The 26,525-nt window shown below is 32.5% G+C and overlaps 2 protein-coding genes across 2 annotated transcripts in view; both read left to right on the top strand.

Annotated features, from left to right (window-relative positions):
- Positions 1–18,065, top strand: part of LOC128550021 (uncharacterized) — a 32,887-nt gene extending 14,822 nt beyond the window's left edge. Inside the window, exons 3-5 of the mRNA XM_053527860.1 lie at positions 10,022–10,177; positions 15,342–15,523; positions 18,059–18,065. Of these exons, the coding sequence (XP_053383835.1) occupies positions 10,022–10,177; positions 15,342–15,523; positions 18,059–18,065 (345 nt within the window). The remainder of the gene's footprint in view (positions 1–10,021; positions 10,178–15,341; positions 15,524–18,058) is intronic.
- A 503-nt stretch (positions 18,066–18,568) lies between these two features.
- LOC128550106 (uncharacterized) lies at positions 18,569–26,411 on the top strand. Its single transcript, XM_053528266.1, has 2 exons — positions 18,569–18,731; positions 25,855–26,411. The coding sequence occupies exons 1-2, from the start codon at positions 18,570–18,572 to the stop codon at positions 26,098–26,100; spliced, it is 408 nt and encodes a 135-aa protein (XP_053384241.1). The 5' UTR covers position 18,569; the 3' UTR covers positions 26,101–26,411.
- Positions 26,412–26,525: the final 114 nt, after the last annotated feature.

The raw sequence follows: 26,525 nt of genomic DNA, 5'->3' as shown, positions 1-26,525 counted from the left end.
CAGATTCATGTTTTAGAATGTTAATATGTGGATCTTCCGGATAAAGAAAAACAAACACATTAATGCATATGCTTCGAAAACCTCTTATATATTATGATAAATTATACCTGTATGCTAAAAACCTAGAACAATCTTAATATCAGGATTAAATTAACCACTAAAATGAAAGTGCGAAAAGAATTAAAGTAGAACCAAATGAAATACTCGAATACTCTAATAATGAAATTGAACCTTGTGAGAATCTTGAATCGGAAAAACAAAAAGTAGTATTATTTGATGATTTTATATGTGAAGAAAAAAATCTTCAAAATGAAGTAACAAAATATTTTATTCATGGACACCACAAAACTGTTCTGTTATTTATTTAAGTCAGTCTTACCATAAAACACCAAAAGATATTCGAATTAACTGTTCACATTATATTTTGTTTGAAAGCCTAGGTAAAAAGGAAAATGATATGACTTTTAATGAACAAAATATAAATCGTGATTCTTTTAATAATGCAACAAAACAAAAATATGATTTCTTATATGCTGACAATCCAAGGAAGTTTTTAAGAAAAAATCTTTACGGGAATGATATAGATGGGTGTTTTAATGATGTCAAACAAATAAGTGAACCCAACAGTATAAGTAAAGTTAAATTTGATATTGATGTAAGTGATTATGCTACTAAAAACAATTCAAAAAGCTTAAAAGGACATGGACTCGTCTCTTCATAAAAATAAGGAACTTGATAACACAATGAACAGACCATTAGATATGGGAGGTAATGGAATAATCAACCTAGGAAATCCAGATAAACCCGGTGATGCAGTTTTAAGACGGTTTGTGTTTAAAAAAAATTCAAAGTGTAATAGAAGAGTATAATCTTGAAGACATTAAAAGTATAAAACAGACACTAGAAGAAGAAGTAAAGAATATTGAAGAATTAGAAAAAGATTTTAAAAACAATAAAAAAGCAATAGTTGAGGTATAAGGTAAAATTGAAGAAGAAAAAAAGCTAAGGTTGATTCTATTAAAGAACTTGAAGAGAAATCTAATTTGACAGATAGTAAGATAAAAGATGTATTCAGAACCAATTTTGAAATGTTATACAATCAAATAGAAATGGAAATTCCACAGGTCGCTCAACACAACAAAAACGAAAATGTTGCAGGCTCGGTTTGATTGAACCTGTTCATAAACGGTAGTTAAAATGCATGCTACCGTCCACGCCCTCTAGCCTCGGGTTGAGCAGAACTCAATATCAACACATGCTGAAAGTACAAAAAACAATTTAGAGACATCCGCAGATGTGTTCATACGGCGGTGCACATGGAACCTTCAATGTTACACAGGCGTGTAATTCCATGAAAATCGGCGTATGGTCCCCAGTTAAAATAATGGGGGTGCCCTAAACGAGAAAACAATGAGCAGAACTAAACAAACTGGGGATCTGAGGTTATGAAGCCTGCATATCACAGGAACTGCCAAAAGACAAAATTAAAATGCAGGCACCATATCCAAGGGGTGATTAAACAATACCTAAAGCTATGAAAGTGGGAGTATTGGAACCACCCAGGCCGAAATGTTCATGCTGAGAAACTAAACACGACAGTAACACGACATAAAAGCCGTGCTGAACGATCTGAGAAGATCGAAATATAACAGCCCTGATTAAATGTTCGGGGAGACTTTTTACGGCCGCCACACGGCACAAAGTTCAGGAATTAAAAGATAGTATGATTAAACATGAAGAAGTAAAAGAGAAGAATATTGAAGCCGAAAAAAAGTTACAAAATATGTATCAGTTAGAAATCAGAACAGAAATAAACACAATTAATTCTGACTTTACAAAAAAGTATCAAGATTTGTTAGACAAATTTTCAAATAAATTTGCAGAATATATATCTGAACTTGAAAAGGCAGCTTCACAAACAGGTGATGATCAAGCATTAAATAACCTCAGAAAAGAGTTTAATTCTAACTTAAATTCAAACTCAGAAAATTTGAAGAAACAACTTCAGGACTTGATTAGTATTGTCGACACACGTCACAATGTAAAGTACGCGGACTTTATCAAACTTAAATATTTATTACAAAGAGATATAGCGCAGTTTAATGCTAAAATTGAAAAAAAAAAAAAAAAAAAAAAAGAAAAAAAATGAACTGGACTCTGTAGTTGAAAAATCAGTTAAACAAGGAGAATCAATTACCTCTAATGCTGAAGCAATTACCACTAATGCCGAAGAAATTACAGAAGTAAAATATGCTTTTTTTAAAACAAGAAACACGATTAGCTAGAACAAAAAATACTGTTGACAATTTGTTTGCTTCTGATGTTGCTACAACAAAACGAGTTAATGATTTAGCTGAAGTAATTCTTAAACTTAATGAAAATTATAAAGCAGTAGAAGAAGAAATAGAAAAAGTAAAACGTGAAGTGTTTATTTTTAATATTATAATAGCAGACAACTATTTGTAAAGAATTATTTTGGAGGAAGATTTGATTTTGAAGATAAACAGCTATCACAAAAAGTGACAAATACCAAAGATTTTTATGCATTTTTTGGAATACGAGCTAATAAGATAGCAGATTATAAAAGTTTTATTCAAGCAGAAGAGGGAATCCAACAAGATGGAGATTACATAATTGAAATGAATATTATCTTTGAATACTCTGGTGAAAGTTTTAATTTTCTTTTTAACTGGAATAGTGATCGCGCAAACGGACTTAAGTTAACACCGAGTTAAATCAACACTGGTTTTAAGAATAATTGAAATTAATTTAAGAAAAGAACAATATTTTACAATTGCCAATTAAACACACCGATTGGTATACTATAGAACCAGGAATTATGTTAGATTCATTGGTAATCTAGTACTTGATTTATTTCATGTTTTTTTGTATATACGACATCGATAATATAAATGAAAAGTAAGTAATAGAATACCGTCAAATAAAAAGAAACTCCTTGATTTTAACATCGCAACAGAACAACTGCTTCAGTATTATTTTAATGGAAATTTGTAATGCAGTCCTTTATGTCCAAATGGATAATGTAACAATAAACAAAATTATCATCTATAGATGCATTAAAAATACAACAAAGGAGTATCCAATTAAAAACAAAAAATAAATCACAAGTTACAATTAAAATAACAGAAAAAAAGATCAATTTCGATTAATTATGCTGATCAATTTAAAATGAATGATATAATTTATATAGATGGTTTAAATGTTAAGAATATTCAATTAACAATTTATGGTTCTGTGACCGAAGGCTAATGTATTTTTATCAAGAATATATCTTTTATTGTCATAACATGATAAAGATATTTTATTAATAACATAACTGGAAATATTGTGCTTTTCAGAACGAATAACTTTAAAGGTGTGGTTACTTTGGGTTGAATTAAAGAATATTCAATTAAGAATTTATGGTTCTGAGACCGTAGGCTAATGTATTTTACCATTATGAAGAATATATCTTTTATTGTCATAACATGATAAAGATATTTTATTAATAACATAACTGGAAAGATTATTTTTTTTAGAACGAATAACTTTAAAGGTGTGGTTACTATGGGTTGAATTATTCAAAGTATCTTTGTAATTTTTATGTACTATTTCTTTCTTAACAACATATTTTTTTTATTCCTTTATATTTTTTAATGTTAACTTCAGTTTTTAATAAATATGAATACATTTTACTTCCTAATCCAACAAATTCAATAATGGGAAAACCTGCAGCCTCATTTTTGAATTTTCCATTACTTTTTTGTTGAAATTAAAATAAAACTCTGAATCTGTACTGTAATCACTATTATCAAACTTTTCTGAATCTTTATAAAAATTCTTAAATGCATCTTCGGTTTTTATTTCATAACATAATGTATCAGTGTCAGTGAATAATAATTTACAAATCCCTTTATACTTTTCCTTAATATATTCATAACGAAAATCATACATCAAATATTTAGATAAATCTAGAATACACATTCCAACATAGCTAGGTCTGTTTAATAATAAACTTTCTTTTATTTTATGAATACCAAACAAATTCTTATTAAACATTGTTGAACTAACAAAAGAAGGTTTTGCTATATACTTCAATAAAAGATTTTCATCATATGTGTTAATATAATATTGATTCTTTAGCGTAGATTTTCCATAGTCTTACCGAATACACTGTTGTTCATGAGTTTAAAAAAGTTTTTTTTCAAAAGAATTCTTTGCTTTAGATCTTTTTTGAGTATTAAAATCAATATATCCTTTTAACCAAGAACTTTCGTCAAAAGTTAATAGTCTGTGTTTTTTGTTACTTTTTATCCTAATTGTTTATATAGTTCAAGATTTTTTATAATGAACAACATAATTTTGTTTTTTTCATTAAAGTTGGAATTAATTTTTTTACATTACTTTTTTCTATTTCAAATTCCTTTCTTAATATTTTTACTGTATTTTGAAAGCCATTGATCTTGAATGAGTATTTTTCAGGAGGGATAATCATTGTGAAGAACATGCAGTTTTTTTTGGATATTCCAAATCACACTCAGTTATAAAGTTAGTTTTATCTTTTGCAATTAACTTATTATATTGTTTTTGGGTGACCCATTTAAAATTTCCAGAGGGTTAAGGTTGAGACATTGCCCATTCGTAAAGATTATTGGCGTCGAGGTACATAATGTATTTACTGTCTAATTTTGAATTATAGTTTTTCATATATTTATTGTTTGCTTTGCTATAACGATTAGCTATGTAACTAATTCCTCCTCTAGGTCCTTTTTCAATAAAAAGATGCATATCAATGTCAGATATTAAATTCAGAGCTACTCCAGTCGTTTTTAACATTAATGATAAGGGTCAAGTTTATAATATTCTAAACACAGTTTCCTGAAATTTTCAAAAACATCAGCTAAAAGTAATACGTCAGTTTTTAAATATACATCATGGTTTTCTCCCATTGTTTTAATTTTAAATTTATTCCAAACATTTTTAGCATGCTCATATTCATTGTCACTGATTTCACTAGAATTTAAAATTGAATAAAATTCTTCTTTAGGAGGTTTTTTTTTTCTTTGAATAAATACCTTTTGTTTTTAATAATTGAGTTTTACCGCTGTCAAATTCTTGAGAAGTGTACATAAATTCTGGAATATTTTTTACTAAGTTATCTGATGATTGAGACATTAATTGAAAACTATTTATAAAATTCAAGTCACTTACCATAATTGCCATATATATTTCCATATTGTTAGGAATATCATTTATTTTCTTTTTAAATTTTCCTATTTGTTACATAAAAAATGACCACCATAACCGCTTAAATTATGAAAAATAACAGGAATTTTGTGTGTTAGTCTAAAATTAATATTACATTCTGAATGAGAATTCCTTTAAATTTTCCTGTTATATGACAATGGCATCTAAGAGGATTTTCATTTTTGTTATATTCTTTTCCACAAATATGACAAGAGGTTTGTTTTTTAAATAAAGCTTCATCTTTTTTAGACATTTTTAAATCTTTGTTAAAGTTTTTATTAAATATTTTCTTACAATATTCTTCTTCCTCAAACATTTTCTCAAGAAACTTATAAACTGCATCAGGACCTCTGTAAACATGTGTTGGTTTAGTATATTGAGGCCCGCCAGGCAAGAGCTTTAGTTCATCGTCATAACAACAAAAAACTTTATAACCGTAACCACAATCTATATGTTTTTGACATGCTTCAGTAAATGAAGATTCAGGTGATGGTAAAGCAGTTGATATTTTTCTAGTTATTGGTTCAAAGTCAGCATAAATTACAAAAGGTATCTTTAATTGTTTGTGATATTTTTAAAATATATTTTATCTCCATTTCCCCCCTTTTTTTGGCATTTTTACAGCTTGAACACCATTGATAGCTTAGCAATTTGGAATATGTTCATTTAATATTCTATCTTCAGGAAAACATTGTAAACATGATTAATTTTACAAAAATGCTTTTTATTTTTACATTTTGTTTTGCCAAACATTAATCTATTAAAGTCTTTTATCCAAACATAATGATGGATCAAGGTCCCTGGTGACTTACAGTCGCCATTTATCTTATCTTTACTGATTAACAACATGTCACATTGTTCATCATATTGATATTTTGAAATGTATAATGGATAAACATTATCATCTTCATAACCAAATATATTAAATGAAATATTATTCTGGGTTTCTAGTTTAGGTATTTGATTTAGTGTACACGAAATTTTATTCCTTTATAATTAAGTTTTTCTATATGCTTTTTGTAATTTGAAACTCTTTCGGAATGTTTTGTTACAGGAAATTTGTAAGCTAAATGACACCATCTAAAACATTCATTATCATTATCATTCTTTATATTTATTAATCCTTTCTTTGGATTCTGTAATGGTTCGGGTAATTTTAAATGTTTTGAAGCAGCCAGCGGTATATATTTATATCTATTTATATAATGAACATCAACTGACTCTATTCTCCAGCCGCTTCCTTCTGAAATCCAATTACCAATTCTATTTATTATTTCATCAAAGGCTTGGCGTAAAGTGTCTTTTATCTCGTCTGTATTAAAATTAATTAAAATCTTTAATTGAAAATAACCTGGTTTATATTTGTATCTGTATCTGGTTTACTCATTTTTGCGAAAGTTATTTTTAAAACAACATTTATTTTTATACCTTTTAAAGTCTCAAGTTCAGATTCAAGAATATCAATGGAATCTTCTATAGTTAAATATAATTGATTTTTTTTTGATCATTTCTATATTCAATTTCAATTTCAAATTTCTTAAAATATCGCTTTGAAGACCTTTCATTTTCTCTAACAGCCATCTATATGTTATATTTAGAAAATAAATCTTTAAGCAAAAATTTAGAAAAAAAATTTTAAGAAGAAATAAAATATTTAAATTGATACTTTCTCCCATTTGTTTTCGAATTTTCACTTTTTACTCAGTTCTTCCCCTCACAGCACATTTTTATTAACCTAGAATTAATATCATGGCCTTGAGATGCTGTGTAAATACTTTTATATGTTTTTTTTTCATTAGTGCCACAATCGGTTGCAATAACTCTTTTAGAATTGTTTCGATGATTATTTGGTCTGGGGCAATCACATAATCTTTTAAAACTAGAGGTGTAAGTACCCGAGGGTACATTACTTTCCTCTTCTGACGAAGTACTGACATTAAACAACCACAATCCCATTCAAATAAGTCTATATTCTTTTCAAAAAGATAAGGATCTATAACATTTTGTAATTTGTCAATAACATGTCTTTTATATTTATCGCTAACTATTTGATCAAGTTTTGATTTAATAACGTTTCTTCTTTTTAGTACCTTTTTATATGAATTTCTATCTTCATTTATTATTTCTCCTAAAGTGCTAGATAGTTTCGGCATAATCATTTTATCTACCTTTCTATTAACCATTTATATAATATACTTACAGAAAAAATCTTTAAAAAAACGCACTTAAAAAAATTCAGCAATCTAATTTTAATACAACCCTTCTTCTTTTTCATTTCTGTATCCGTTCAGTTTGAATTCCTTCATATGCATTTCAAGACGCATTGAATAGTTGTTTTCTTTCTGCATTTCTAACAGTATTGTAAAATATCCTGAATTAATTTTTTCTCAGCTTCTTTATTTACTTTTTCAATTCGTGCTTTTGTTATTAGTTGCTCTATTTTGTGATGATGTAATTTTAAAATAGCTTTTTGTCTTCACCTTTTAGTCTATTAATAAATATAGTAATTACTGATGGAACTGCGCCAGCAAATGCTACAAATATAGGAATAGCAGGAACAAGTGCTAATGCAGCCGAGCAACCAAAGATACCTGCTGTAATTTGTAATCCTGTATTTACTCTTCCGCAAAACATTTTCTGTAAGCAGCAGCAAGTTTAGTCAAGTGGATAAATAATTGATCTTTTGTTTTTATTCCATATTAAATTAGATTTTTATTACTCATTTATATAATTTATTATTTAGATTTAAATTTCTTCTAATTCATTAAATGGAGCCCAACTATTAAATTTTTCACTATAACGTTTCCACTTTACTAAAGCTTTTTTTTTGTTATAGTCTCGTCTTCTAACTTTTTCTATTCTAAAAACCTCTTGTTTAGTAGGTAAAAGTTCTTGCTCATAAAAAGAACCCTGAATTATTTCATTATTCAAATCTTTAATATAGTATGTTCTGGGATTTGTGTTATTTATTCCATAAATTATAAATATTTCCTCTGTCCAGTTTGGTGTATATCCTTTTTCAAAATGTCGTTTGCCTAAGCGAACTCGATCAACAATTTTAAATTTTGGTTTACTCTTTGGTATCTTTAAGTTACCATATAAATTAAAGTAAACAGTACATTTATTTAAGTTTTTACTCGCTTCAGTCGGTGTCATTTTTATACTAGAATGTTTTGTTTTGTTATATTTATCAACCATATCCTGTAATTTGTCTAAATAAGTGTAAGTATTATTTGCTGTAAAATATTTCCACATTATTTTTTTTTAACTTCTATTAAATCTTTCGATTACTACAGCTTTTCCTTCATTAAATCTGTGATACATGTTAATCTTATTTTTATTAAAAAATGATTCAAACATTTTATTATAAAATTCTTTTCCTTCATCTACCCATAAATTTTTAGGTGTTCTACCTTTAGACCGAGCATGAAGAGGAGCTAAAGCTCCGTCTGAAGCTGTCGCAGGCGTCAGGGGACCAAGGTCCACTCCAGAAACTATTTTATCAAATGCTTCAGTAACAGATTCTCCGGTTTTATTTTTTAATGGAATAACCCAAGCATATTTGATAAACACGTCAATAACGGTGATAAAGTACTTCATACCTTTATTATATTTTGAGAAAGCTTGCATATCAACTAAATCAGCAGACCAAGTATCATCAATATCACTAACTATCACTCTTCGTTTAAGAAACTTTCGTTTAATTGGTTTATGTAATTCTTCTGCTAATTCATCACTCCATGTTATTTCGGGGGACTTTTTGAGTATATACTCTACCCCCTTTTCCCGTTTTTGAAGACTTTTTTCCTAGTCCAAGTTTGTATTTCGTTTTAATTGCTGGTTTTACAACTACATGTTTTGCAATTTTCTCTCCAAATGTTTTTGATTGAGTGTTATTTAAGTTAGAAAGCATTTGCTTGTCACATATACCCTTTTTTACACCACTGCCGTAGCAAAAGTCATGGTCCATACATACTGCGTCCAGTCCATGAACAGGAGGTCCATTATCCAAAGGATTTCCTGGTCCACAACAGTTATATCCTGGAAGTGTTAAACCTTTCATAGGTAGTAAAGGTAACATTGCTTTATGAATATCAGTTGCTCCTCCGGCGAGCTTCGCTGCTCCCCCAGTACGTTTCACAAACTGTGTTTTTATATTACCGCAGGATGCACATTGGGCTCTTAACATAAGTCTACCGTTTTTAGTTGTAACATATATAGGATTTATACTATCAGTAAATTTCCTTTCTTTGACACAATATGTTTTTGACTCATTTATATTATATGTATTTAAAACGTTTTGTTTTTTCATCGAGTAAACCAAAGGTTTTCTTTCCCAGGGACTCACGTCCATCAAACCGAATCTTTTTTGAATTGGTCAAACCGAAGTTTTTCACAGTATCAAGGGTACTTGGTCATAATTGGTCAGTTTAAGTTAAGGGTAAGGGGTCAAAATGAGGTCAAAGTGTCCCAGAACCCTTATATTGCTATACTACTCGTGTCAGTTTTAGGAGCTTGATAAATGATACTTTTTATAGAATGGCAGATTACAACATTTCGAAAGTCTCGTACCTTTTTGGCTTTAACATTTTTTTTGTTTAAATTTTGACCCAGAAGAGCATATAAAAACCGTTCATTACCAGCGCCCACTTCGTTCTGTTTGTGAACTCCCCCAAACCGACAGTAAACAACAAAACAAACAAACAAAGTTATTCGAGAAAACTGAACAAACTACTTTTTTATTAACTGTAAATATGAATTGATATGACTTCAGATTATAAGTCTAAGAAATGATCTGATGCATTCGCCACATAACCACATGGAAGATGGTAACGTTAAGAAGGTGATAAAGTCTTCGAAACAGCTTTTAGACTGCCTACAAATCTCTGAAGCTCCATACTGCAAGGTTTCTATGCAGGAACTACGAAAAGTAAGATAGTTATAATGTGCAGGTATATTAAATAGATTTTAAGGACGTACGAGCGTTTTTTTTTTCAGGATATCCGCCATTTTGAAAAATGTTTCTTCGAATATTGCTTTCTAACAAAAGTTTTGCCAAAACTTAATGCTAAATAATTAAAATATGGCTAATAATGTACCATTTACCAATAATATATCCTACTTTTGCAGAAAAAAAATTCACGCTAATTTTTGGTTGGCATTTGCCTAAAATTGACGTAAGATTTACAATGGGGTATGGGTAGGTAATTTCAAATATCTATTAAAGTAGACCAGGTTTGGTTCTGAAATTTTTGCGACTGATACATATAATGATAAACTATAATTGAAATAAAAGTTTTCAAGATAACACTTTATATTATCTAGAAAATGTAAATTAAAACAAAAAGAACAAAAAATATCAAAATTCACCAGTTTTTAACAGTTGTTTCCTTAATAAATCTCTTAGATGCATGGCGACCCCAACTTTTCTCTTTCCATTTTGAAGCATTTTTGTGTGTTATTAAAACTGCAAAATATTTTGAAAATCTTAACGTCAGAATTTTTTTGTAGATCTAAATACGTTTTTTTTTCATTGAAAATAAAGTGGATGGGGTAATTATGTCAACATGTAAAACTGAAAGAGATTTGTTAGTGACATTTATACTTTTACAATACTGATATCACCTTGTATTCATATTAATCTGTAAGATCTGAAATCCCTATAACATTAAGTGGGATATTATTTGTTTTATAAAGTTTCACCATTTTTTCAGTTTTACAAAATTTCAGAAATGCTTAAACAGCGGGTGAAGAAAATGCCCTATAAAATTAAAACGAGCTCTTGTTTGTCTTGGAAACAAATGTTCTTCAGGCTCACAGAGTATGAAAAAAATCCTAACGTTGGAAAAAATTCGTTCCTACATCCTTAAAGCTAATACACTTCCAGGAAAGAAACTGTAAAGCTATAGACAGATGAAAAAAAAAAACAGAATGATTGCCAATAGACCGGTATCTGAGAAATGAACAAAACATTTGTGCTTGCTTGAGTCATCGTATGATTAAGCTGTGTGGGTAAGCTGATGGTTATACCAAGGTGTTTTACCTCGAAATTAAAATTTTAATTAACATTATCATTTCCGTAACCGTTACGCAAGTAGCCTGTCTATTCATAAGTTGTAACAATTCAATATTTTTTTATCATAATGGTAGACTATTTCTGCCAGTCACGTATCCACTTTTAATCTTTTAAACCTTCACGTATTCAGATACTAGTATATAATCTGGCAATATTATCCACATAACTATTTCTACGGGACAAACTTGCCTATTTGTGGCTGTGATAGCATGTTTAATTGTATATTATATGTATATTATGATGTACTATGTACAAGTCAAAATAAAACGTACGTTCTGTTCTGTTCCATATTCATAACATATTTTTATTTCCTTTAGTCAGATATGATATGAGGATAATAAGAATTAATTTCAGCCAACACTGTCACACATATTAGGTATGTGAGTTTGTCTTTGACTCCCCCCACTCCCTCCTCAAATCAATATAATTTTAGCTAATTGGCTGTCAGCAAAATACGGAATTCCGTTAGGGCCATCACCTTTGAATGTGTCCAACTAAAACGCGATACTCGATAGTACCAGGATGAAAACGCGAAATCACGAAACTACGATAACGAAAACGCGACAACACGATGATGATAACGCGATACTACGATAACAAAATACGCGATGATACGATAGTTCGATGATGATAATGCGATATACTATCGCGTTTTCACCATCGTACTGTCGCGTTTTCGTTATCGTAGTATCGTGATTTCGCGTTATCATCATCGTACTATCGCAATATCACCATCGTACTGTAGCATTATCACCATCGTACTGTCGCGTTATCATCATCGTACTATCGCAATATCGTCATCGTACTGTCCCGTTGTCACCATCGTACCGTCGCGTTATCATTATCGCACCATCGCCTTCCGGTGAGCATGTGCATGCTCAAAATTAAAAGATTAGAAGTTATGCTTTTAGAACTACAGCTCCCGCTCTCACGATAGGGCGATATGCAGATTCGAACGCGGGTCCTCGTGTGTGAAAATCATGATTTTTATTGATGATCTTCCAATAGCTACAGCTGCCAGTTAGCCAAAAGCAACATAATTAACTATTCATTTTGTATCGGCAACTTAAGAGACATTTACAGAGAAAGAATTTAAGGAGGCGAAGCGTGTGGGATGTTTAACAAGTTCTAAAGGCTGTGAAAATATAATTTGACTGCATTTCTCATTCATGTAAAATCATAAATAAAATTTCTGATTAAAGGGGTGTTATTTCTGTCACTTTTGGATGTAAACCGCATTACTTTTATTTTGACATGTGAAAATTGAAAATGAAATGCTATATATTTTTGCGAAATCACGATACTACGATAACGAAAACGCGATAATACGATATTACGATGGTGAAAACGCGACTGTACGATGTGAAAACGCGATAGTACATCGCAGTTATCATCATCGTCTTATCGCATTATGGCGTTTTCGTTATCGTAGTATCGCGTTATCGTCATCGTGTTGTTGCGTTTTCGTTATCGTAGTTTCGTGATTTCGCGTTTTCATCATCGTACTATCGAGTATCGCGTTTCAGATGAACACATTCAAAGGCGATGGCCTTAACGGAATTCCGTAGTAAAACATTTTTAGAAACATTTATGTACAGAAATAAGTAGATATAAGGTTGGCAGAAATGTGTTACCATAACTTTTATCAAAGCACTGGTCACGACTGATTTAGGAGAACTGGATTATGCAACTTTTTTTTTATTCACATGAAGTTATTGTCCTCCATTTAGAATACCCTTTGTCTCTTTTAACAATCTATACAATGTCTTCAAAAGCGTATAATTCATGGAAGGTTACCCAATGTATAAGCAAATATGTTTAGGAATGTTACATGCAACTGAACATATTGCCGGTCTCCACTTTATTCGAGCAGTTGCAAACCATGGTTCTTGGAACAAAGCATATTCATAATCCGAAAAACATTTTTTATATTCTTTTTCCCAAAATGTTTCACTAAAAGTTCATTTTAATAACAATTTGATTTGGTTTAAAACACATTTGGTACTATTCAATACTCGTAAAGTATGTTTTGAATACAATATTTCTTTTAGTTTTATCTCATAATGTTCAGGTAAATCTAGTTATATGTCAGTACTTGTACATATATAATATAGTCCTGCAGTGATTTTATGTTTTCAAAACGATAACTGTATCTTTTTCTTAACCCTTTCCACCAGAACGTTAAATATTTAGTAGTTTTAACATAGCTAGATCTTATTCTTGACAGCCTGATACAATAAATATGTGTTTATATACATATGCTGATTCAAACATATTTTCAGATAGTATGCTTTATATCTCATAAAAGTGACTACATACTCATGGAAGGTCGTTAGTTATACCCATGTGTACGCTATTGTCTGAAACAATGCTTGGAGGGGCGCCTGCACGCCTGGTAAACTATAGAGCTACCTCTTTAAGAGGTATACGGTAAACTGCTCTGTCGCAACTTCCGAGGTAGTGCACGTCGCGATAAAAGAACATCAACAAAGGTGAGTGTCTTCATATTATTTGCATTTTTGCAAGCAGTGTATCGAATACAAAAATCGGGGAATGGTAGGCGATGTAGATATGATTTAACTTTACAGAGAACTTTGAAGTTTGCTAATTCATTCTTAATATGTTGTCGTGGTGATGTTTACCAACAAGCTGATTTTGTAGTAAATTTGGCCATTTCGTCATGAAAGCACTTTCATTGTCAAATATTTACATTATAACTAATATTAAGAAGCAAACCGAGTAGGCGTGAGATAGCTGTAAAATATACAATGCATTTGGAAATAAAATATGTACCGAAAACGGTTCGGGAGTAAAATTATTCACTTTTTATTGAGAGAGACAGCTCTGTCGTGAAGGAGATAGTCGTGTCGCTAAGGAGATAGCTCTGTGTTGCATTAACAGTTTTGAGCTATGTTGAATGTATCCGGATGTCCACTTACGAGATACAATTCAATTATCTCATTTTTATATTTATACATCATTTGTATAATACACATTGCTTATATTTTCTTATAATTATTTTGCTTGTTTTGTATTTAGTGCCGTTTTAACAAGTACTTCTGGATTCAGCACCAGTAAGTCCTCATACAGACACATTGCAAAATAGTCAGGGGGTTCAAACTCAAAGCCCATGATCAATAGACCTTCACTTTCACTATTGATCTAAGCGAGCGGGCTATATTTCCTTAGAATCGGCATGTGCTATTTTTCTATAAAAAGATAAATTCAGTTAGAGAATAATTAGTGCGTGAAATTATCGTGTGAAAAGCAAGGGTTGCCTGTAACTTTAGTGGAAGTGACTCTGATACTTGTTTACACTACCTGTTACATTATATTACACTCAGACATGATTTTATAAGGCTTGTAAAATCATATCTTGCTTTTCGTTGAGGACACAACCAGTTTGTTTGTAAGGGTCAAAATCAGCTTGTTGGTAAACATCACCACGACCACATATTAAGAATGAATTAGCAAACTTAAAGTTCTCTGTAAAGTTAAATCATATCTACATCGCCTACCATTCCCCGATTTTTGATATTCGATACAATTTTTGTAAAAATGCAAAAAAATATGAAGACACTCGCATTTGTTGATGTTTTTTTTATCGCGACGTGCCCTACCTCGGAAGTTGCGACAGAGCAGTTTACCGTATACCTCTTAAAGAGGTAGCTCTATAGTTTACCAGACGTGACCTGGGGTCTATTCCTCTATCAAATGCTGGAAAAGTCGCATACGATCTAAATTGTGTCGGTGTGACTCTCAATCATAAATACGTCTTACATAATCACCAATTTACTGATTACAATCTATGTTTTTTTTTATTTTACTCTACCTTGAACAAAAGTGTAATGGTAACGTTATAAAATTGCCTTTACAGTCAACAAACTAATCTGCAAACTTGCAACATCTTAATCCTTAATCTATCAGTTGTATAAACTTCATAGAAATTCATGAAGCAGACCAAGGAAATGAAAACGATAAACTTATGGTTATTTTTTCACACTGAATTTCTTTTTAGCTTGAAGAAAATAAGATCTATGTTGGATACAGATCGATAGAGACCAAAGACATTTTGGTAAAAGTTGGCGCTGCAAAGGAAATTGCTGCTAAATTAGACGAAGCTATTGACGTTTTGAACAAGGATTGCAAAAGTAAAAGCAAAGAGTTACACGACCTTTTAGAAAAGATTTGCCAGACGGGGTACGTATCTCTCTTGTTTAATTTTATAAATTCTACATAACATTGCTTCTGATGTTCAAACAGTAATCATAATGACGTACTCAAATTCAACTTGTGTATTTTAAACTAAATAATTCACATATCTGAATCAATTAACATAATACAAAAAGTACATTAAGTTTTGTAACAATACATTGTCATTTTACAAATGATACTGTGATTTCAATTTAAAAAAAATCTGTGCAAGCTGTAGAAGTTATAATAGTTGAACGGAAATTGATATTGATTTTCAAGATTCATTCTGCAGTTAATTGTCTTTTGTATAATAATGGGTAGTTTTAATTAAAATATGCAAAAGCAGAGAGAATACTAAAGCTACAATCGATTTTAAAGAGACAGGTTTGTCGATTCTGGCCTTAACATTTCAGTGATTATGTGGGGGTCATACATCTAACTATAGAGTTTATCAGAGTATTACAAATTTATCTCTATGTTTTATTGTATGCTGTCTACGCAAAACAAATTAATTCGCAAATGAAACATTTTTTATTAAAGGAAATTTCAACATTTTTCACTGGAGAGAAAAAATGTCGATACTTTTGCACTGACGTTTTCTCTAGACAATTCTGTTAGTAAATTACTTGTATGCCAGACAGTATTTTCCTATGTCTTTGCCGGTGCTTAAAATATCGTCAAAATCCCTGAAATGACTCTTGTGTGTAATTTTTGAATAAATGCGTACATTCATACGCTAATGTATCAAAATATTGCTATAAAGAGAAAAAAAACGTTTTATTTTATTTCTTCTATAAGATGAGGAATACGCTATGAAAGAAAAAGAATCTATCAATAATTGAAGGTGCGGATAAATATATCTGGTTCTCCCTTAACTGTTTTCGGTAACTTGGAAAAGCCTCGTTACCGCCTTAACAGATACCCTGGAGGCAGATTTTTCCATTCGCATTATCAGCCAGCGAAAAAGTCTTATAGTGTTCAGAATAACGTTTATTTTTATGCCCCCCGAAGGGAGGCATATAGTTTTTGAACCGTCTGTCCGTCTGTCGGTCTGTCAGCAATTTTCGTGTCCGGTCCATATCTTTGTCATCGATGGATGGATTTTCAAATAACTTGGCATGAATGTGTACCACAGTAAGACGACGTGTCGCGCGCAAGACCCAGGCCCGTAGCTCAAAGGTCAAGGTCACACTTAGACATTAAAGGATAGTGCATTGATGGGCGTGTCCGGTCCATATCTTTGTCATCCATGAATGGATTTTCAAATAACTTGGCAAGAATGTATACCACAGTAAGACGATGTGTCGCGCGCAAGACCCAGGTCCGTAGCTCAAAGGTCAAGGTCACACTTAGACGTTAAAGGTCATATTTCATGATAGTGCATTGATGGGCGTGTCCGGTCCATATCTTTGTCATTCATGCATGGATTTTAAAATTATTGGGCATGAATGTGTACCACAGTAAGACGACGTGTCATGCGCAAGACCCAGGTCCGTAGGTCAAAGGTCCTAAACTCTAACATCGGCCATAACTATTCATTCAAAGTGTCATCGGGGGCATGTGTCATCCTATGGAGACAGCTCTTGTTTCAGCTAGTACGTATAAACATTCGACCTATGATAGTGTATAAACTAAATAACATAATAGTTTATTTAACAAATAATCAAGGCCTTCGAGTGGTTTATCGTCTAGTTTACCACGGTTCAGAGTTCAGATGCGTAGGAATTGAACCACGAGGGCGTTAGCCCGAGTGGTTAAATACTGAAGCATCTGAACGATGAACCGTGTTAAATTAGACGATAAATCATAAGAAGGCATTGATTGTTTTCATTCTGACATGCTCATTGACATATTTTAATAAATATTATGCTGGACTTCATTTACCCGAGGAGTAATGTATAGGACGTCATGCGGCAATTTGACGTCATAATTGACGTCATAATGCTCTCTTACCGGTCTGCGCGCGTCAACCGTTGTTTATCGCAGAATATACAGAGCTTGATTCCTTCTTTGTTTAACTGGAAATCAAGTCGAGTCATGTTAGAATATTTATTCTAATATGGCTAACAATGCTTTAATCATCACAACGATTTTATGTTGACGTCACGTCAACATGGTATTTAGCGCCATTTACGCATCAAGAAATAGCGCTTTTAAATTTTATGAAATATTTTATTTAATTCGCTTTGCTGAATAATTCGCAGTAATTTTCGCTCGAACTGAATTCTGCCGCAAGACCTATTACCGTTTCCGGTCCTGGTGTGTTTTAACAAATACCTACTATTGGCGCCATGCTTGAGCGAAGAAACAGTTCCATCATATTTGATATAAATTTTACAATAAAGAACATATTAGAATCGAAATAATTTATAGCAAAACAGTGCTTTATCACTATTTATACACTCGGGCGGTTATACGTCGTCCGAAATACGTCGTCGCCCTCGTGAAATTATTACGCCCGACGTATAACCGCCCATCGTGTATAAAAAGTGATAAAACACTGTTTTGCTATAAATTATTTCTTAATTATACCCTTTTTAGATCATGATGCAAGTGTGTAATGAATTAACAGATGACAGGCCCATTGGCCGGGTTTTCTACAGAATGATCATATATTGTAAAATGTATGTAGTGTGTGTGTTCGGGTTTAACGTCTTTTTCAACAATTTTTCAATCATATAAACGACGGTGTCTACGGGTAGCAGTGAGCACAATGCCCAACTTTATAGTGCTGCCTCACTGGAATATCACGCCGTAGACACGTGGCATGATACCCCACCCTGTCACATTATAATGACACCGGGCTGACCAGTCCTAGCACTATCCTCGTAATGCTGAGCGCCAAGCGAGGAAGCTACTATAACTATTTTTTACGTCTTTGGTATGACGCAGTCGGGGATCGAACCCACGACCTCCCGCACTCGAAGCGGACGCTCTACCACTAGGCTACCGAGGCGGTATGTAATATGTATGTATATCTATTGTATATATAACACATGTTACGTCAACAATTTACTTATGTAAGACGTTTAAATGATTTTGTATCTTCCAGATGCAGCCAATGTTATCACCAAGACAATACAAAATCATAGTTGAAGAATGCATGGAAAAACAAGTTAAAGCAATAGACTGTGATATAGCATCATGTAATGAAGGGAGCCGGACATACAGGGACTTAAAGCGAATACGTCAATCAATAGAGCAAAAGAGGAAGGTTGTAGTTCAAAAGATTTATTTTACGGTGCTGTAAGCAATAACTTACAAATGAAATAAGAAACGACTGAAGATTTCAACTAATAGAATTTAATTGTGAGGCATAATCTTACAACTAGTGATCTGCTCTGTTTGAACTGCGGTTTAAATAAATGGCAGCCCCTAGAATACGAATGCAGATAGAAACCAGTAATGCTAGCAACCATTAATGTTATCTGAATGATGGTCAGCAACCATTTAGCAACAAATATCATGTAACAACAATTACCTACCGGCTCCTTTGTTTGGAAGAGGTCTATAAATAATCTATAGACCGCTTAAGGAGGTAGGTTACCTTTATATTTGTATGTGCGCATGTCCAACCGGAAGCTAGCGTGACGATTTACGACGACGTTTACGACAAACTAAATGTGTTTGTATATTCATTCTTCTGAAAACAAATCATAGACCTGTCTTCGATCTGACGCTTTATGGTTTAATAATGCAGAAATAATGAATAAATTGCCGCAGAAACGCTTCAAAACAATGTTGCCTTAAAATGACGTCATTGACGTCATGACGTTACGTGTCAGTTACCGCGCAAAATTAATAGCTTTTATCTTGAAAGTAAGTAATTCTGTGCATTTTCTTTATTCAAACTATTTTCAAATAACCATTATTTGCTGAAATATTTTTTACGAGTCTTTTGCTCTGAATAATAATCAATATTTTGCTTCTTTTATGTAGTTATATTGAAACGTTATGCGGAATGTAAGAAAATGGATGATGGTAACCAATGTTATTTGGAATATAGTTGGGTGAAAGGTTACTTGTTACGGCCATTTTCAAATAAAAAATCTAGCAGTTTGATTTGTAATACCTATTTTACAGGTTCCGTTGATAATTTGTTACTTATATACTAAAACGAAGATCTAAAATTGTTCAAATTTCAGTAGAAAATTGTGGTTTCTTGAATTGAATTGATGTTTCCATGGAAACGAAGCCCGTGACCTATGTATCTAAATGTAAAATTCAAAAGCGTTGACACTAGTCTATTTAAGAAACACAGCTTCGGCTTTTTATTTTCATTTCAACAATATCCATGAAAATAAAAGTAGCATGCTGAACGATTTTTCCATGAAAAATGCCAGACGAGGGGTACTGCTGTAAGTATTCTAAGCTTAGAAATTTGTTTGAATAAATGCAGACAACACGAAAATATAACTTACGTTAGAAATAATATGTTTTAAAGCTACATCAACTAGAAAGATAATCTTATTCAATATTATTTTATAAGAAATTACGACAAAAAGCAAGATATAAACCATTTTAAACATCTCTGTTGCCATGGTTACTTTAAACTTTAAGAAAAATAGGGTACCATGTATAGTGCTTGGCATTTTGCTAATAATATTACCCAAATATTCCATGTTAGTCATTAACAGAACGGCACTGAAGCCGTCGAAAACCCACATTTTTATACATAGTTGTTTGAAACTGAGAGAAAATGCGTTACCATGGAAACACGAGCCCCGCGACATATACATTTTAAGCTTATATTAGAAAGCTAACGTGCATACTAGTGAAATTATAGATTATGCTGACCTCTACGGATATCAATGAAACTAAAATACTCTGAAAAGTGTTAAATATCCGTATTTTCCTTCTTCTTTCAATATGAAATACCTTCGGAGGGTCATGTTCTTCAAACCTGGATAAAAATTGAACTTGAAGGGACAGAGACAAAGAAACTGAGATTTTAACTGTTAAAACTTCATATTACACGAAATACAAAAGATGCTGCGGTTCAACTAATTTGAATTTACCCTTGTAACAAGGTAACCTACCTCCTTAAGAGGTCTGTTATAATTACCAGACCTGTCCTGCTTCTATTGTTTAAAAATAATACAATAGAAGCATGAGAAATTCCTATATCACATTTAAAAGACAAACCTAATATAAATGTGCGCGCGTGAGTGACTGGGTAAATAAGACTATCACCTGTTTCAAAAAAAAGTCTTTTAGATATAATATTCGATCAGTTTTACATAAAAATATATTGAAATTGTTCTAATTACTGATTTTGCAGTAAAATTTTACCATTTAAATTATTTTTTACAAAATATGCTGGGATTTATCTGAATGTTAAAACGGGACTATTCAGTATAATTTTCATGAGGTATCTTCGAATGCTTCATGAAACTGGACCATTTATTTTACAGAAATAATATTGACAAATGATAAAATCGCAAAACTTCAGTTGAGTAACGATTTTCCGTAAAATTTACATGGAACGTAAATTTCCATCATGTATTTTAGGAAGTATCGAACTTTATTAATCCGGATATATTTTATAACGTTACCGGGAAGTTTTTAAGTAGTTGAAATGGGTGGGATATTTAAGAACATATATTTCCATTTTTCACAATCCCAAATGTTTTTTTCAAGATATGATCCATGATGCAACATTAAGAAAAGCGCATTGACGAGTTTCAAAGGGTATTGAATATAGCAAAACACTCATTCAGTTTATACAATGAACAGAAAACTATACATAATGATCTTTGCAGATATAAAGCCCTCTATAAATGCCAAATATTTAAGCTATTGCATTGTCTTAGAGATTCCTGGGTTGATCAATTCAAAAGGGAGATATAACCAAAATTTCCTTGGAAAAGCTAATTTCAGTGACACATTTAATAACAGGGGCCTATTTTAAATGGGATTGTAACACAATTACATAAATATAGAATATTTGAGTGAAAGAGCCTTTCTTATGTGATAAAATGTGCCATCATAGTGAGCTTAAAATATGAACCCATGCTTTTCAAAAAGATATTGTTCTTTTCTAATGTTACTGCTAATCTCGATCAAGTTACAAACCCTATCCAGCTGAATTTACATGGCCAAGACGTGTGACTACTAGAATACAGAATGGGCACATCTCCCGATCGTGGTATATTACATCGATCGAATTATTTTACCCCGATCGGAGTAATCAGTAAGGGTAACTTCCCGTTCTCGAAGTCATCCACTGGGGTTTTCCATACTCCCTGAACAGGAAACGTGATATCAACTTTTGATAGAAACAATCCGAAAAATGATGATACTGCTTCCCGAAGGGGAAACAAATTAGTAAATACTATATTTAGTAACAAGTTTCCATAAATGGATTCCCCGAAAGGGGAAATTCCCCTACTGGTATACAATGTGCAACTACAACAGGATAAATAAAAGTTTAAGAATCTCTAAAAAAGTATTAATACCATTTATATTTTATGTAGCTAATATTTTTGATACATCATCATATAGGCAGTGGAACTAAAAATACAAATTTCAAGTAGGAAGTGCCTATTTTAAATATATATTTAGTTAACTATATCAAAGTAAAGTCTGAAAAAAATAACATAGTAGTATCATTTTCTGAAAAGGAGCTATTTGAGCTAAAACATATGATCCTGGGTAAAATATTTGGAAAAAAGGAGTCAACTCCGCTAATACTTTATTGTAGGGTTATGTGATTATTGACATAGTATCTCGAGAAAACCATGCATCTTTTACCTCTAGGTAAGAAAACAATTATGCGTAATTAATACAAGGATTAGCCGTCTGAAAAGAAATTTATGTAAAGGTTAAATCAGTTTAATGCCTTGGAGAAAGTGTGACATTTTTTGTGGTGAAATTTATCAACAAAAGACGATTATTTTGAAAAAGTCAAAACCCACGAAAAAACTGTTGCTGGAAAGAGAACAGTCTCTGCTTCCAATATATATCTGCGTCAAAGTATGGGAAAATATCTAGAAATACAAGAAATTCAAAGACATCGATTTCAGGACTGTTAGATGCATGACTGCGTTATTATGCATAGCATTTAACATAGACAGCTTACTTTTTCATTGCACTGATATCCATAGACCGGATTAGGATTGACAAATGGTGTTCACTCAATAATTTCACTCTATAAACTGATTGTTACCCTTGTGATAAAAGGGCTTAGCGTAAATCCCTAGATCATCATCAGCACAAACAGTGATATATTTCTCCTCTTACCCAAATCGGTGTATACTCATCCATTGGCTTAAGAGCGATCGCAGTGTTGGGGGCCAATAAGGGACCGGTCGGCTAAACCTATCCAAATTTTCTTTGAACATTTTTGACAGCCAAGACAGCCAAAAGAAATTGACAATACACTTCACATCAAATTCTTATCAGTACTAAACGCTGTCTCAGGTGGCTACTTCCCCATTTATCTACTGTTATTTCTGACAAAAATATCAGTTATTTGGGTCAAAAGTTGAGGGGGAGGGGCAAAGCGCAAGTTGGCCATCACTCTAAAAAATAGGGGATCCCCAGGATCCCGTTGTACATACGCCTATGTCATACGTGTATATAAGATACCCTGATTCAAATGATATACCTGAGGGAGTTGTGTCAATCCTGCTTCAATTATCCTACCTTAAAATAGCCCTGTCTCTTTCTGGCTTACATTAATGACCTACCAGATTCTATTAGAAGTAAGGCAAGACTGTTTGCAGATGATACCATAGTATACCTTACAGTCAAGTCCTCATCTGATGCCAAACACTACAAAAGATTTGTACGCCTTGAAAAGTGGAACAGGAATGGTCAAGGAATTCAATCCAGACAAGTGTGAGGTGCTGAAATTACTCGCAACGAAACCCAGTCATGTTCCTTACACCTGCATGACAAGGAACTGAAATCCGATACCGCTAAATACTAGGTGTTACACTTACTAAAGACCTTAAACTGGTCTGAACATATTAACTACTATTTCTCTAAAGCAAACAACTCTCCTTAATTCATCAAAAGAAATATAAAAGGTCAAGGAAAGCTATAACACCTATGGCCGTCCACAACTCGAGTATTGTCATCCATCTGCACCCCTGGCAAAAGTCCCTCATACAAAGTCGAAAAAGTGCAAAGATCAGCTGCACGTTTACTTTAACGACTATAACTATACAAGCAGTGTAACCCAGATATTAACACCCTAAATGGCAAACTTAGAACAACGGCGCATACAAATCTTCTCTCATCTATTTTACAAAATCGAACAAATCATGTATGCGTCGACCATAACCATCTAACTCCGACAGAACTGAAACTACCTAATTCCACAGTCCCGTACTCATACCACATGAAATTCCTTCTTCCCCGTAACAATCAACTATGATGCCTTCCATATGTACAGTCCAGCCCAGCCTCAACATTTGCTGAGCGGCTGGCCACTGATACATCTGCAGTAACTTCCTTCACTAGTTTTTTAACTTAGCACCTGTAGTAATTTTATTCTTTGCACCTAATGAGTTTTCTCATTTTAAACACGGGCCAGACAAGCGCCTTCCAGTCATAATCGTTAATGATTGTTGGAAGTATCATGTAGATGTAGATGTAGATGTAGATGTAGAATATACAAGACAGTTGCGCGATTTATATGTCACGTCATGGACACGTGCTGTCCGGATAGACAGCTTACTGGATTACGGATGTCAAGCATTTCATATAGTAATACATGTATAATGATAAATCTATAAAAATACATGTATACGTTAGCGTTATATGAGTAGCAAACAAAGTAAATTTACAGTTTCTTGAAAGGTTTCCGAAACCTGATAAAATACACAGCTGATACAATCCATGTCAAATCCATGGCATGAATGAACGTTTTCACTATTGACAAGACACACATTGCTGACTTCAGAAAGAGACTATAATTTTCTCAACAAAGTTCAAATGTGCACGGATTTTTCATGCAATACAAAATGTTATGTCCTAATTGCTGACAAGCATATTAACAGGTGAACAGTAAGTTGGGCATTTTGCTATATTAATAGTACCCGAAAATTTAAGCATATGGTGTTGTATATTCTTTTATTTATTTGTTTATTAATCATACATACATAACGTTTTACAAACCCGAAACCAAACTTTATTGTTTAAAACAAAGGAGCATGTAAGTAAGTCGGTTATCATTCTCGAAATAGGACTGCATGATATTTATAGACCAGTGAGGATATTTGAAAACCTCGCTCGCTTCGCTCGCTCGGTTCACAAATCCCTCACAGGTCTATAAACACAATGCGGGCCTATTCCTCGAACAATAAATATAACATATTTGCAACAAAAATATTTCGTATTTATTTTGGAAGCAAATAGAAATTCTGCAAAAACTACTTGCAACCAGCAATAATCGTTTAATTTTCAACAATTATACTGGTTTATTCAAAGATTAGATCTGTAGATTATTAAGTGGGTAAGTAGGTGAATGAACAATGGTAAGGACGGTAAAACTGCTTCCTAATTCTAAAACAACCAGCAATCGTATAGCAACGAAGCAATTCCACCGGAAATGCAACCAAACAAATTCATTATTAATTTAACAAGCAAATTCGATGAATTGGTATCCCCCGCCGAATGGGTATGTGGTGAGGAATGGCAAAGAAATATACCCGGCAAAAAGTTTAAGATGTTACTAAGAAGCAAATAATGTCATGACATTTGAACTTTAAAGAACAGATTCTTTAAAAGAGCACAATCAAGTAAGCAAGATGTTACTAAGAAGCAAATAATTGCATGACATTTGAACTTTAAAGAACAGATGTCTTTAAAAGAGCACAATCAAGTAAGCAATCTGGAACGTAGGTGGTGACCGGGAAGTGTTGATAACTATTCATGGAGGGTTTAAAAATTTAGAAAATAAGAATGATTTTTGTGGGGGTGGGGGTTGATGGTACAAAACTTCACATGTTGTTAAATATTGGTGGAAAATAAAAAATAAAAAAAAGAGTTGTGTGTGTGGGGGGAGTGGGGGTGTACGGTCGGGGTAGTGGGGTGACTGGATGAAGGAGCGAGATGGGGATAGGGTACAACTGTGCATGTTGATAAATATTCATGGAAAAAATGTGTGTGGTGGGGATTGGGGGAGGGGGAAAGGGTGACCAGGGAGATATGGGTAACCGGCTGTGGCACAACTCCACATGTTGATAACAAATGTTCATAGAAAAAAATGAAAGAAGTTTAATTAAATTCAACCAATTGACGAGTTTGTTATGTACAGATATGTGGATTTTTAAACAATTATAAAAAATATTATTTACAATTTTCATAAAAGTATGTTTGCCATGCAGGAATTGATAAGTGAAAGTGTAAATGACGAACAGGCGGCATTCCAGAGGTCAATGGAGGAAACAACAGAACAACCCAAGGAAGAAAGTGAGACTACAGACACGAAAGCAAGTACTTTATCTTTAGTCTCGAACAACCCTAATGAAAAAATTAAAACGCTTGTTAATTTTAAGTCTGAATTCGACAGGTGTGTAGTCAGTACAAAACAACAACAAACAGTCATAGCAAACGTTAACGAAGGCAAATAATCCATGGTATATGCAATACAAACAGAAACATGTATACAGGGTATAGCACTTTGTCACAACATTCCTTTCTCTAAAAGCAAGAATCGGTCAGTTTGTCAATGACAAACTTTGTTTTTGTAAAAGAACTCGAGGTATTTACATACATTTTTCACAACAAAATATAAACCAGGTTCAGGAGTAAAGTTAAATAAAGAAAATTGAACGACCGGAATTTTTTCAGACAGTCGGAAAGGCGGATGAACGGACAACGCAAAACCTAAATCACTCCGCCTTCTGCGGGGGATATAACAATATTTCTAGAAGCAAGTTTATTCGAGTCACCAAGATGTTAGCAATACTTTAAGGAGTTAAAAAGACATGACGGACATATAAGAGTTTTTGCCTCTGTAGTTTTGTCTTTTCGAGTGCATAACACTTGATTAGTT

The sequence above is a fragment of the Mercenaria mercenaria genome, chromosome 17, assembly GCF_021730395.1.
Source record: "Mercenaria mercenaria strain notata chromosome 17, MADL_Memer_1, whole genome shotgun sequence".
Classification (NCBI taxonomy): Eukaryota; Metazoa; Mollusca; class Bivalvia; order Venerida; family Veneridae; genus Mercenaria; species Mercenaria mercenaria.
The sequence above is the reverse complement of the archived record's forward strand: the minus strand, read 5'-3'. Positions and strand labels throughout refer to the sequence as shown.